The sequence below is a fragment of the Salmo salar genome, chromosome 11 (assembly GCF_965601325.2).
Source record: "Salmo salar chromosome 11, fSalSal1, whole genome shotgun sequence".
Lineage (NCBI taxonomy): Eukaryota > Metazoa > Chordata > Actinopteri > Salmoniformes > Salmonidae > Salmo > Salmo salar.
This window is the reverse complement of record NC_138301.1, coordinates 80,887,810-80,902,948: the sequence shown is the minus strand read 5'-3', so window position 1 is coordinate 80,902,948 and position 15,139 is coordinate 80,887,810. Positions and strand designations below refer to the sequence as shown.

The 15,139-nt window shown below is 43.8% G+C and overlaps 1 protein-coding gene and 1 non-coding gene across 4 annotated transcripts in view; both read right to left on the bottom strand.

The window, feature by feature from the left end:
• tnpo1 (transportin 1) overlaps positions 1-15,139 on the bottom strand; it is a 67,294-nt gene that overhangs the window by 8,454 nt on the left and 43,701 nt on the right. For 2 of the 3 annotated variants that reach the window (XR_006757623.2, XM_014128059.3), the window contains exons 9-19: positions 14,769-14,829; positions 14,119-14,296; positions 11,215-11,367; positions 9,361-9,586; positions 8,871-9,042; positions 7,561-7,647; positions 5,958-6,065; positions 5,312-5,470; positions 4,115-4,202; positions 3,908-4,006; positions 3,625-3,720 (exon numbers count right to left, since the gene is read on the bottom strand). Coding sequence is in view for 2 of the 3 variants with exons in the window: in XM_014128059.3 (XP_013983534.1) it covers positions 3,625-3,720; positions 3,908-4,006; positions 4,115-4,202; positions 5,312-5,470; positions 5,958-6,065; positions 7,561-7,647; positions 8,871-9,042; positions 9,361-9,586; positions 11,215-11,367; positions 14,119-14,296; positions 14,769-14,829 (1,427 nt within the window). In the remaining variant the exon portion in view is untranslated. The other variant, XM_045689856.2, reaches the window with a different exon arrangement.
• Positions 8,598-8,680, bottom strand: trnaa-cgc (transfer RNA alanine (anticodon CGC)). Its single transcript has one exon. It is a non-coding gene; the product is annotated as a tRNA-Ala (tRNA).

The following is a 15,139-nucleotide window of genomic DNA, read 5'->3' as shown; positions in this document are numbered from 1 at the left end:
TCACGGTTATACACCACCAAACGCCAACGAAGACATGAGCAATGAGGAGGAAAAAAACAAAAACAACTCAGAAACATAAATCAACAGAATCTGTGCATGACAATAAACAGAAGAATTCACTAGTGTTGATTATTACTGCCCCACTCACTACGGGGGAGGAATTTAAGATAGTAAAAACACAACATTTATTTAAGGGAGAACACTTTGACGACAATATCAAACGGCAACATGCCTGCTCGGACGTCAGAAATATGACGTCAGAAATACGAATGGCGAAATGGCCTCTGTTCTCTTGCAACAAACTCCTCTCTCCAAAATGTTAATGATCTTTGTTTAAATAAAAAATAAAAGTATAAATGTGAAGTCATTAGTTAACTGCCAGCATGGAATGTTTACACGGTTATTATTCCTCTCAAAGTTGGTAGCTGGGAATTGAGCTTTCATAGGGTTCTCCCTTAAACTCACAAAAAGGTTAATCTTTCCTTAAGAAACAGAAACGTTTTCTTTTGGTTGGAAAGAAATGACATTACTCCAAGCCAACTACATGGAAGGAGACTAGTATCCAGCACAGCAGGTTCTTATGAAGAGGCAGAGAGGACCTAAGTTTAAGAGACACAAAACTATGCAACATTCTCATTAAGAAACAGGCATTTATGAACAGTCCAATGAGACATGCAGAAAGCAGATGATAGGCTCATTAGAAATCGAGTTCAGTGCAGGATAGGCTGATTAGTTTCAAATGAGGGTGGAGGGGAGGAGTTATAGCTATATATGGCCTCAAACCCAGTCCACCTCAATTTTAGTGTTGATGTGACATTAAATGTGTTTTAAAAGTGCTCTGAATGATCAAATTGGTGAGGTATAAGATAATCAACATTAATATATTTCTGAATGTTTTGATTGGTTAGGGGAAAAATTGAGATTGGGAAACCAAATGGAAACAAAATGGAAACAGAGGTTTATGTTTCAATTTATCATACTAAAATAGAATGGCAGTGGTCTGAGCTCAACAGCATAGTGCTATGGCTCCATCAATCCATCACGTATCCTGCATCAAACATTTGCCATCCTTTCACTAAACAACATTCAACATCTATTGGCAGATATGCATTCACATAAAAACTGTAACTAAAAACAAATAAACTGACAAACAGAACAACATCTACAAATTCCCTAGTTTTCCTGGTAGGGTTAGTTAAGCAGGTTACACTTCACCCTCATTTTGGCTCAGTAGTTCTAGTTTATGTCAGGCGGCCATTTTGGTTTTCCCAAGCACAGTTTACAATTCGAATAGAGCTTCTAAATAAGAGCAGAGTGTAACCGAAGGTTTGTTTGCTAAGTGTAGGTGCTATAACATTTTAACACCACAAAAATGTTTAGGGTGGGATTAGCTCTTTCCTCAATCAGCAAAGAAGACTAGTTATTATTATTCATTACTATTATCCGAGTGTTCAGTAAACATTCAATTAACCGTATGAACTCTTTAAGCGTTTAACTATAAGTGAGGTTGGGAGACACTCATCTGTCTCAGTTAAGGCCTCACTGTCAGCTACTGATGCTGCTCAACACTTCAACTTCACTTCAATGGAAATACAGCTAGAAAAAGCTGACAACCACAGGTACAATAGATTCAATTCATTTCAGTTAATCACGCCAAGACTGTACACTTACAGGGTTCGCTCGGTTTTTAAAAACTTTCCAAGATTCTTAGTCTATAGCTAGGTTTCCATCCAATTGGAGACAGATTTTCATGCTAATATTATAAAATCTGCATAAAAACAATATGCGCATTTTCACACCAGCGATGTGTTTCCATCAAATTGACTTGTTGCAGATAAATGGCTGTGCGTGATGACGTGGTGCATATAAAATAACGTTTGCGGTTAAATTCCCATGTAACGAATAAAGAAATACAAGTTAAATTGGTTTCCATCGCATTTTCAACTCTACTGATGGTTTTATCACAACAAATGTTCCGTTATATTGCGAATGTGCCCACTCTGGTCTTCGCATGTGTACTCTAACCAACAGCTTGCAGATACAGTGCAGGTAGGATACCTACATGCTAAGAGCATACATTTTTTCCCCCCTTGTCAAACAGCGATCATCATGTCACCAGAATAAGACCCTCAATATTTATTGGAAAGAAGCATCAAGCTCACTGTGCTCTTTCACCACCCTGTGAAGTTAATCGTCATTTATTTCATCTGTAGCCTAATAAACTGCATGCTTTCCCGAGTCGTAGTGGGAGGACTACGTAACATATTTGCGTTACTCCAAGTTTACTTCGATATGATGGTTATTATATCAATATTTGTGCATAAAGGGGTTTCAACCGTGCCTGGCTACCCAGAAGCCTTGCCTCGGCCAAACGGTACACCACGCCCATGGACATTAGTTTCTTCTCTGAAATGAGTCTGGATCTGAGTACCTCCCTGACGCGTCACCGAATGCGAACAAATTCAGGGCCATCTGATTGGTCCAGAAACTGATGGGTTGGGCCAGAGCCAGAACACACGTGGGTAAAGCGGCAGTTTGAAAATCCGTCATTGGCTTTGATAATCTGATTGGTTGGAGATGATACAATCGATGATGACTTTTGTACAATGCCCATCGTCACCACAAATTACTTCAATGATTGCAGACTAAAGTATGTAGTGAATGAAAAAGCAGCGGAAGAACTTAGTATGGGTCTCCAGTCTAGTTTCCGACACCATTTTGTCACACAACTAATTTTACCGACAAAAAGATCATCTTGTCTAGCGTATTTTCTTTTGTCAACATTTGGAAAGTTTAGACAAAATGTGCCATTCCCATCAGGCCTGTCATGACATTTTTTATCCGACATGTACTTTACTCGCATATAAGGATTTCAGGAGGCCTCCCGAGTGAGCGGTCTATAAAAAAATATATATATATCTTTTTTTTTAAATGTCTCATCGCGCTCTAGCAACTCCTTCACGCAGGCCGGGCACCTAAAGGCTGACTTCGGTTGTCAGTTAAGAAGCGCGGTTTGGCGGATCATGTTTTTGGAGGACGCATGACTCAACCCTTCGCCTCTCCCAAGCCCGTTGGTGAGTTGCAGCGATGAGACTAGATCGTAATAATGAAATTGGGGAGAAAAAAAAGGGGTAAAAAAATAAATAAATGGGTGGAAACCTGGTTCACTCCCTCTTTCCACCTGAGCAACATTTCATTTAGTTCAGCTGGGATCCAACAGCCCATAAACAGAGCCGCTAAGCCATAGATCGGTTGGTAGGAATAGTTGGAATATTTGTGCGAAACCGGCGAAACCTGTAAGGCATAGGGCTTGAGGAGGCTTTCAGATAAGAGATGAATGGCCTCTCTCCAGTCAGAGCGTGCGTCCCAATAATCTCTCCTTCATCCTGAAGTGTGCACACGTTCACTACTCCCCAAAAATGTAAACGCTTTGGATTAGTCTTGGCACGGGGGAGTTTTCATATACCGGTCATTTCCTGTCAAATCCATGAAGGGAAGTGAACAAGTGCACACTTTTGGAGAAGGGAGGGACGATTGGGACGCGCTCAGAGCAGGCCTGATGGACTGTGCGACACCTCCCTGCGCTGGGGCTGGCGGGCTCTGCAAAGTGCCACCTTGTGGTACCTGTGTTCTCCAGCAGGGTCTTTGGGGTGTTGGGCCTGTTGATGATCTCAACCAGCTGGTGCAGCACCATGCCCACGTATGGTTGCATCTCAGCACCTGGGGAGAGGCGGGAAAAGGTCCGTGAGGGAGGCTGTGTGTGTGAGTGCAGGTGCGTGTGTTCATTATAATGCATGTAAGCTGGTGTGTGTGTGTGTGTGTGTGTGTGTGTGTGTGTGTGTGTGTGTGTGTGTGTGTGTGTGTGTGTGTGTGTGTGTCTGTTTTGTGACATTTTGCGAACACTCACCCATTTGTATAGATATCTCTCCGATTGCCCATGTGGCATTGTTGCACACCGATATCAATTCTGGGTTCAGATTAGTGCCCAATATAGGCATGAAATCAGCTGCACAGGAGAGAAAGAGGCTTATACCGTCGGTAATTGATAACCTGACATTTGGACTACTAAGCGGTGTGTTACTGCCAATGTGGATTAAGAGAAAAGAGTACTTACCAATGCACGGCTTTACGTGCAGGAAACAAGCCTTCGTCAGGTCACCCAGCAGAGCAAAGGAGCTCTGACGCACCTCAGGCATTTTGTCCTGAGTGGGAGAAAAGAAAAAAAGAAAGAGCGAGAGAGTGGGAGATGAAGGGGAAGAGAAAGGAAGAGAGAACAAAAGCGAGGGAGGTAGAGAGGAAAAGAGTTGGGAGAGGAAACGATAAAGAGAGCGAGGAAAAGAGGGGGAGAGAGAGAGAGGAATTTGTCGATAACATAAAAACAATAGTAAAAAATAACATTTAATGTATAGTAACTTTACATTAGCAGCAGTGCCAAGACAGACAACTGTGATGGTAGCCTATGATTTCAAAAATAAGCCATTTCATCTAACATATCCAGGAAATGCACGATTGATATTTTGATGTGCAACCTTTTAATGTTGGATCCAGACTTTTCCGATTTATTTTTGGTGCTTCAGAGAATTTTCGGACATCTTCGTCCATATTGGCCTACACTATAGGCTATATTATTCACCACCTGAGGAAGTGGGAACTCAAAACACTTAGCGAGATCACTAACTCTAAATATGATATTGTTGCTAGATAGCCATGTCGGCTAATTGATTCATCATTCTGTAAATGTAGCCTGATGCCCTACACAAACTTCCCAGTGCTAGGCCTAGACTACTATTCACTGCAAATGGTGCGCTGCGCTCTGCGGGACCATCAAAACCTTACTAACTATAGCCTCCTCCGGATGTAGTGGTACCATGAACTCAATATTGAGGTGAGAAATACATGATAAAATAAGAATAATAATAATAATGATCACAGAAAGTCGTGACTCTCCTCTACGTAACTGGAACAACAGTAGTTGCTTTGAAAACTGTATTTTTCCCGCAATAGCATTTTGAGCTTGTGCTTCTCAGAATGCGTCTGTCCCTCCTTGTGCAGAGTGGGGAGAGATTGAGAATGGCTCGCTCACACAGCAGCCGACAGCGAAACGGGGTCAGGCAGATACAGTACCTTCATAGCAGGAATCAACATAATCCATAGGCTATTCCTGTTGACCAAATAATGGTTTTAGAACAATCTACAGCAACTTTGTGTAGCAAAACAAAATCACTGAAAATGACCGATGTAAACTAAATGCGCCGGTAAGAGGGGTACATTTCGGTTTATCGTCACAGCTCTAGGTGAGGACACAGGTTACCTGCATGCACTGGTACATGAGCGTGAGGATGTTGCTACGCGCGACCAGCTGCTCGATGTTGCCACCCAACCCTTCAGCCAATCCACTGAGCAGGTCCAGGGCCACAATCATAAAGTCCTTATCAGGGGCCTCGTACTGGTCTGGCTGGGACTGGTGGAGCTGGATTGGGGGGAGGGGGGTAGACAAGTGGTAGAGGAAGTGAGAGTGTGGATTAGAATTGGGAATGGAGGGATTGTAAACAATTAGATGCCACATTCCCCAAGCATGACACCCTACTGCAAGCAGATAGTCTTCTGAATGTTCTCACACACAATCTGTGCCAATTGCCTCTCCCTGGTGTGTTCAGTGCCAACTCACGCAGCCAGTTGGCACAAACAATATATTGTTTACAGGCAAGAAAACAAGCATTGCGCTACAGAAACAAAGTTACTCATGCAACATACTGATTAGGGGAGCCAGAATCCAGGCCAAACATTTACATCATTCACTAAACAAACACATGGTAGGGTGTCGGCCTTAAAAAATGAATCTTATCCATTTTAGAATAAGGCTGTAACGTAACAAAATGTGGAAAAAGTCAAGGGGCCTGAATATTTTCCGAATGCACTGCATGTCCACTGTATGCGTGCGTGCCCGCGTGTCTCACCATAGTCTGAGCGAGGGTCTTCTGCACCAGGTTAACACAGCGCTGGTACACAGGCTCACAGTAGGGCAGGAAACCACTCTGGAGAGCCGTGGCTACTGACGACAGGCACTGAGAGAGGGATGATGACAGAGCGAGAAAGGACAGATGCGGGGGGGGGGGGGGGATTGGTCTGATTAGAGGACAGTGAGTAGGGTTGCAAAAAGAGGGTATACACTGGAAACTTTCAAAGTTTATCAGAGGGAGAAGCGTTCATCTATGTATACGGCTAAGACAGTCTAGCTAGCTACATTCAGATATTATACGTTTCTAAATTGTCAGAAAGTCATTTTCATTTCTAGTTAAAGTGTACAGAATACTCCACTATGCAAGTAACCATTTCACTGTACCATTTACATCTTCTGTATCCTATGCATGTGACAAATAAACTTGAATTTTATTTGACATAGTGTGTGTTTACCAGCGACGGTAATGTGAAGAACATGACCTGCACCAAAGTCATATTAGGATATAACGTTAGGCCAAAGAGACGGTGTTCAAGTTCTAACATTCTCCAGTAGAATGCCCTGCTTTTATTTCATCACACTCACAACCGCAAGCTATTTTCTGTAATCAGCTCACCATTAACTTGTAAAAAGTGATTTTGTTGTCAATGAATTTTCCTGTAATATTAAATAGAAATTAACTCAATTTAAGACGTTGTCAGCTATATGATATGGTTATTATTTGAACTGTCTAACAAGCTAGAAACTAACCAAAACACTGATGTCATGCAGCCTGTTCTTTTTGTGTTTATACTTTTTCATAACGACAAGTTTGATGTCGGACAACAACTGAATGTTCATGGCACAGCGACAACAGTCTACAGACATGTCGATAGACGTAGTATAAATCAGCCTTTAGTCTTGAAATCTTTGGTTGTTTAGTACACTACCGTACTCACTCTGTTTAGCACATGGCCTCATGTGAATCCTTCAAGGAGATGGGTGGGGCTAAGGCTTAAGAGGGGGTGTGAACGATGCTGAATGGGTGTAGACAAAGAAGGGCTCTCCAGTAGGTGTACCAAAACATTTAAGGGCCATTCTCTCAAAAGTGGGGTTACAAGTTTATCAACTTTAAAAGCAGAATTACTTTCACATTGTTTCTCAACTGTAGTATATGATATACCTTTTTTTAGCTCTGAGTCTCTACTTTTATCCAATGTAAAAAACTGCATTTTAAATTTTGCTACATAAGGCCGAATCCTGCTGGTCGGTCACATGTATTTTTTTGTCAATGTTTTTGTGTCAAACTGGTGGCAGTTGTGAAAAAAGTCAATAGTTGGAAGAGTTGCAGAGTTAATTGAAAATAATACCATTGTTGATTAGATGCTTTTTTCATTATGTAGGATACTTCCTCTTGAACCATATGGTCTATCTATCGAATAGAAACTCATGGACAATATGGACACAAATCCCAAAAAATTAAGACTATGAATACATTTTTTTTTAAAGTCAATCAAGATTTACAATAGATCGACAGATTCTGTTAATTACCTCAATTACTTAAGATTCCGGTAACTTTGGTAAACTACCTGTAGCTTTGCAACCCTAATGGTGAGGCTCACCTCTAGTAAAGGGAAAAGATCCTTGTCTTCATCCTTCAACTGGTTCCATTTTGCTATCAGTGGAGGCATCAGCATCTGAATGTACTCCTAAACAAATACAGTAGTACACACATTAGCAATCACAATCCAACAGGCACTTGAAAGGGGAAATGAAATGCAAGTACAGATTCTGTATTGCTCAAGTCATTGTGGTGTGTGGGAGACATTGGCGGAATGTGTGTGTGTGTCTAAAGAGGGGGGGGCGACAAATTTTGGGGTCACAGTGCATCTTCCTCGCCGGCTCTTTCACTTCGTTAATGATGCAAGTGTTTTAGTTCTTCGGTCTGTTGCATGTAGAATATCCTCAAGATGATTTGGTCTCCAGAGAAGGTTCCGCGTTGGCATTTAAAAAGCTGTAGTGTACCCTTACAAACAAACGGGCCATAGCCGAGGCACTTTCATGGGTATATGAACATGGAAAATACAACTTAATTGCCTGGCCCTACTGTAGCATACATGCCTAATATGACTATTATTCTGCATTGTGAATTGATGTGGAATTGTGCGAGGGTGGGGGGGGTCTACTAAACTAAAATATGTTATCGTTTTATTTCTTAAGAGTCTGACGCACCAGTGCATCAATCTAAATCCTTCAGTTTAAGCTGGAGATATTTTTTGCACGGACTGTCTCAATCCACCGCATCCGCCTACGTCGGTCTTCCACATCTGCAGTGGAAGGTGGCCGAGCTACAGCAGTGTTCGTCAGCCCATGAATCATCCTAAAAATCGGTCTTCTCACAAAAACGTCTGTAGTGTCCAAAAGGTTTGGCCTCTGTGGAAAGGGGACTCACGAACACGAAGGTGTTCTCCGTTTTTCTCTACAACCCCCACAAGTGTCACAGGACTCGTCTGAAGGTAACCCATACAAATGAATGGAAGTATGAAGGTACAGTAATTTAGTTTTGAGATTTTACATTTACACTTTAGTCATTTAGCAGACGCTCTTATCCAGAGCGACTTACAGTAGTGAATGCATACATTTCATAATTTTTTTTTTTTTCCTGTACTGGTCCCCCGTGGGAATCGAACCCACAACCCTGGCGTTGCGAACACCATGCTCTACCAACTGAGCCACACGGGATCCCTGATATCTCATGGTCTGACAAACACCGCTGTAGCTCGGCCCCTTCCACCGCAGATGCGGAAGGACGACATTGGCGGATGCGATCGAAGAGCCCATGCAAAAAAATAAATGATCTCTCTAGCTTAAACTTTAAGCAAAATGTTCCATTTATCACATCCCTAGTATCTATGTGCGCGTCCGTGTGTACCGGCTTGTTGAGGTGGTGTCCCACAGAGTCAGCGAGCGTCCCTATAGCGTCGTACAGTATGAGCAGGTTCTTGTGTTGGTACTTGCTGAAGGCAAAAACCAGAGTGTCCAGAATATAGGCCAGGTAGGGAACCAACTCTGTACACGCCTCCTCTTCTAGAGTGGCAAAGGCACTGAGAGGGGAGAGGGAGAGAAGAGAGGAGAGAGAGAAAGGGGTGAGAGAAAAATAAAGGGTCGTTTTGAACGTCACTTCGCAATCAAGCTGTTCAAAAACGTTTGATTGGGTCAACCAAACATCACAATGATCATCATGTTTACTTCCACTCCCAAGGACAGTCATCACCAGCTTGAGTGGGAAAACCAAAAGCCACTTATTACTGGTGATCTATCGATCATTTACAAAAAAGAAATAAAAAAGGACATCTGGACAAAAGTAACCACAGCAAACCACACACTGACCGCAACTGAACCACAGTCAACCTCCCTCTCACCTGCAGGCGGCCTCCTGCACCCTCTTGTTGGAGTCCAGGATGCGTTTGAGCAGCTCAGTCATCAGGGGCTTCAGGTAGGTGTCAGGTGGCTGGCTGACCACCCAGTGGGCATAGCGACTCAGGGTCCAGCAGGTGATGGAGCGCACCAGGGCCTTCTTATCACTCAGACACTGCACCAGGTGGGGGATGAGCTCTGGCAGGTAGGTAATCATACCCTGCATACAACCTGGGAGGACGAAGCTGGGTGTTATTACTATAATTAACATGTGTCATGACGTTGGCCTGTGGGTAAGGTTTATGACCCCCCCATAAATACCTTTCTCCCTTCCCCTCTCTTTCTGACCCTACTGAAGGACTTGAATAGCCTGTGTTAAATATAGAGAGTCTGGGAACATCAAACAAATGGGGAAAGGTACCACATATTTTGTTAATAAAACCAATTGGAAATATGCTTGGGAACGTAATGAGTATGGATGTCAGTTCGGTTGTCATCTGAGACATTATGACTGATGACAGGACGACATAAACTGTACCTGAGAAAGTATACACCCTCTAGTTATCAGAGTAACATGGAATTGTTATGCAATTGAAATGTTTGATATTTAAATTGTTTGTTAGGAGATTAAATGTAATTTTAGCTTCCAAATGAGAGAATTGGGTTTTCATAAGGAAAGTGCCCTGCTTGATCAGTGGCCCACCCCTGTGAAGAGACAGGGGTTATAAATGATGAAACACATCCTTCCCCCTCTCCACTATATAAGCCTTTGACGAAAAGATAACCACATGTTCCAGTACGTGAGGTCTGCAGCCTCTACGTTAGAAGGACACATGTCAAGTACAGAACTAAGCCAACCTCGGCGTGAGCTTTGGTGGCGAATGGTATGAACTTTGAGCTTATTCACTACAGAAGTGATACTTCCTAGCCGTTGAGTTAGCAGCGGCCGCTGTAGACATGGGCTAGGAAAGGACGGACGACGGAGCCAGTCTAACAACCAGACGAAGATACCACCATGTATCCAATTTACCACCAGAGACATTCTTCCGAGGACAGGAAGATCTGTTGGCCAACCCGGCCAGCATTTACAACCAATCTAACGAAGCGCAGCTCAGAGTAAATATTTATTGCATTTTCCTTTTCCAAATGGGCGGTAATTTAGAATGCATAAGATAATGTATTTACGATAGCATAGCTGCTGTTTCTTTGTTCCTAAATCTTCCCGCTCTTTCATTCAAGCCCAACCCCCTTTCCTTTGTGTAACCAGCCATCATGTATGACATCATTTGTATTCGGTGTATTTGTAATTCTGTGTGATTAGTTTAGGTATTTAGTAAATAAATAATTAAACCCAATTTTGTATTGCTGACTCAACTTGTTAGCCAGGGTTCGTGAAGATAGCCAAGAATTTACAACTTTCATTATGAGACTGAAAATAAGATAAGGGTTAATATTGACTGCTATCGATGTAAAGTATTACTAAGTATTTTAAGAGTTTATTCGGAAGATAACAGCTCTATAAACGTTCTTCCGTGGTGCCCCGACTTTCTAGTTAATTACATTTACATGATTAGCTTAATCAGGTAATATTAATTAGAGAAAGAATTTTATAGGTTAGCATGTCATATCACTTAATCCGGCATAGCCAAAGACACGACACATGTATGCCAATGATGTCTGCTGGTTTCAAAGTTTACATATAGAAGATATTCTAGCACTCCCAGGTGATTGTCATCCACCCTCCAAAGTCTCATTCTCCCATCTCTTTCGGCATAACACTTCCTTCCCTTTCTCTCCCCTCGGGTTTCCAGTAGTCGCCCCCTGACCTCAGGGGTTAGGGTACTATAACAGGGCCTTACCCTCAGCGATGGCCCCCAGAACAAGTATTCCAGACTCCTTGATGACCCACTCTGGGTGGAAGAGGAGCTCTTTGAGGAGAGGCAGGATAGGGAGGAGCAGGTCGTCTCTGAACACGTTAGCCAACACATCTAACGCCGCTGCTGAACACTTACCTGAAAACAGAGAGAGAGAAGAACATGCAAGTATAGAGGGGTACACAGACAAGCACCCTTGCCCACAAAAAAAGGTCAACAATATCGATGGCATATTGTACATATGTGGGGTAAGGCAGGAAGAGAGACAGCAAGAGAAAGACAAAAACAGTGGACTTAAGTGGATCAGATTGGAGAGGAGGGAGAGCAATTGTGAATGGGGAAAGAAAACTGAGTATGTGTTTACATACCACAACAGTCAGAAGCTGGCACTAAGATGGCTGTATGAATGAGCTGTATTCCGCCATTAGCAAACAAAAACGCTCACCCAGAGGCGGCGTTCCTAGTAGCCGGGGACTTAAACGCAGGGAAACTCAAAATCCGTTTTACCAAATGTCTATCAGCATGTTAAATGTGCAACCAGAGGAGAAAAAAAAAGAAACTCTGGACCACCTTTACTCCACACACAGAGATGCATACAAAGCTCTCTCACACTCCATTTGGCAATTCTGACCATAATTCTATCCTCCTGATTCCTGCTTACAAGCAAACATTAAAAGCAGGAAGCACCAGTGACTAGATCAATAAAAAAAAGTGGTCAGATGAAACAGATGCTAAGCTACAGGACTGTTTTGCAAGCACAGACTGGAATATGTTCTGGGATTCTTCCGATAGCATTGAGGAGTACACCACATCAGTCACTGGCTTCATCAATAAGTGCATCGATGACGTCAACCCCACAGTGACCATACATACATACATACATACCCCAACCAGAAGCCATGGACTACAGGCAACATCCGCACTGAGCTAAAGGCCGCTTTCAAGGAGCGGGACTCTAACCCGGAAGCTTATAAGAAATCCCGCTATGCCCTCCGACGAACCATCAAACAGGCAAAGTGTCAATACAGGACTAAGATCGATTAATACTACACCAGCTCTAATGCTCGTCGGATGTGGAAGGGCTTGTAAACCATTACAGACTACAAAGGGAAGCACAGCCGAGATCTGCCCAGTGACACGAGCCTACCAGACGAGCTAAATTACTTCTAGGCTCGCTTCGAGGCAATTAACACTGAAACATGCATGAGAGCGCCAGCTATTCCGGAAGACTGTGTGATCACGCTCTCCGCAGCCTATGTGAGTAAGACCTTTAAACAGGTCAACATTCACAAGGCCGCAGGGCCAGACGGATTACCAGGACGCATACTGCGAGCATGCGCTGACCAACTGGCAAGTGTCTTCACTGACATTATCAACCTCTCCCTGTCCTAGTCTAACACTAACATGTTTTAAGCAGACCACCATAGCGCCTGTGCCCAAGAACACGAAGGTAACCTGCCTAAATGACTACCGACCCGTAGCACTCATGTCTGTAGCAATGAAGTGTTTTGAAAGGCTGGCTCACATCAACACCATTATCCCAGAAACACTAGACCCACTCCAATGTGCATACCGCCCCAACAGATCCACAGATGATGCAATCTCTATTGCACTCCACACTGCCCTTTCCCACCTGGACAAAAGGAACACCCATGTGAGAATGCTATTCATTGACTACAGCTCAGCATTCAACACCATAGTGCCCACAAAGCTCATCACTAAGCTAAGAACCCTGGGACTAAACACCTCCCTCTGCAACTGGATCCTGGACTTCCTGACGAGCCGCCCCCAAGTGGTAAGGGTAGGTAACAACACATCCACCACACTGATCCTAAACACAGGGGCCCCTCCTGTACTCCCTGTTCACTCATGACTGCACGGCCAGGCAGGACTCCTACACCATCAACAAGTTTCCCGATGACACAACAACGACGAGACAGCCTATAGGGAGGTCGTCAGAGACCTGGCCGTGTGGTGCCAGGGCAACAACTTCTCCCTCAACATGATCAAGACAAAAGGAGATGATTGTGGACTACAGGAAAAAGAGGACCGAGCACGCCCCCATTCTCATTGACGGGGCTGCAGTGGAGCAGGTTGAGAGCTTCATGTTCCTTGGTGTCCACATCACCAACAAACTATCATGGTCCAAGCACACCAAGACAGTCGTGAAGAGGGCACGACAAAACCTATTCCCCCTCAGGAGACTGAAAAGATTTGGCCTGGGTCCTCAGATCCTCAAAAGGTTCTACAGCTGCACCAGAGAGCATCCTGATTGGTTGCATCACTGCCTGGTATGGCAACTGCTCGGCCTCCGACCGCAAGGCACTACAGAGGGTAGTGCGAACGGCCCAGTACATCACTCTATACCAGGCGGTGTCAGAGGAAAAATTGTCAAAGACTCCAGCCACCCTAGTCATAGATTGCTACCGCACGGCAAGCGGTATCGGAGCGCCAAGTCTAGGTCCAAGAGGCTTCTAAACAGCTTCTACCCCCAAGCCATAAGACTCCTGAACACCTAATCAAATGGCTAGCCAGACTATTTGCATTGCCCCCCCTCCCCCTCCTTTACACCGCTGCTACTCTCGGTTGTTATCATCTATGGATAGTCACTTTCATAACTCTACCTTCATGTACATATTACCTCAACTAACCGGTGCCCCTGCACATTGACTCTGTACCGGTACCCCACTGGATATAGTCCAGCTATTGTTATTTTACTGCTGCTCTTTAATTACTTGTTACTTTTATTTCTTATCCATATTTTTTTTTAACTGCATTGTTGGTTAGGGGCTCATAAGTAAGCATTTCACTGTAAGGTCTAAAGTAGTTGTATTCGGCGCATGTGACTAATACAATTTGATTTGAAAAACAGATAAGAGGTCCACTCACGGAGGTTCCAGTCAGAGATGGTGTCATCATCTTCCAGGTCATCGTCTTCATCGTCGTCTTCCTCAATGCCGTCCCGGTCACCCTCGTGTTGCTGGGCAACCGTACGGGAGCGGTGGAACCTGGGCCTGATGTCCTGCTCGTTGTCAGGGATGGCCTCATCATCTTCCTCCACGTCACCCTGACACACACTCACACAGTTAAACACACAAGTCTCACAAAAACACAAAGTTAGACACTCGCAAGTGTACACAGTCTCACACACACACAATTCTAATTATTAATACTACTTTAAGACATTGAGCTGCCTTTAGGCTGTAACTGGGTAGCTGTCATTTCACCTATCAGACTATAATCTTACAAGCAGACAGAGACCCATACATATTTATGCATCTTTAAAAATGTATATAATTGTAACCATAGTGACAGGCCAGTGACGGGTGATACTCAAACCTCAGGACCAACACATACCCAAGGTTGAAACACAGCCATGCACAGCAACAAGATTGATATGCCTTGCAATACCCTCCACCCTCTCCCTCCCCCAGGGTTAAGGTGTGATGTGTCTAGTATATCTTAAATCAGTCTCCAGTCCAGCAGCAGTCCAGCAGCCCATAGATCCATTTCCTGGCTCACACTCGGAGCAGACTGACCTTGAGCAGAATGATGTCGATCTCCGAATACTTCATCCCGTTGACGAGCACCGGAGTCAGCCTGAAAACAGACAGGGGATGGAGGGTAGGGGAGAGTGGGCAAGGACAGGCCACATTAATACGTCAGCATTGTCAACAATGTGTAACAGATGAGCTCTAACAGCTATGTCTCTTGAGCAATGGCCGAGGTGACAGGATGAGGACAGTACACCCAGGGGTGAGGTCTAGAACGACTTAGTGTGGGATTGGAGCAAATGTTATAGCTAAAGCTTTGATATGGAGGCTGGTGTTGTACTGTGCATGTGTCACAAAGCATTTGTGCTGCTATGACCGTCTTTGCTTTCCCATATGCCATTTATAACATTATTGTA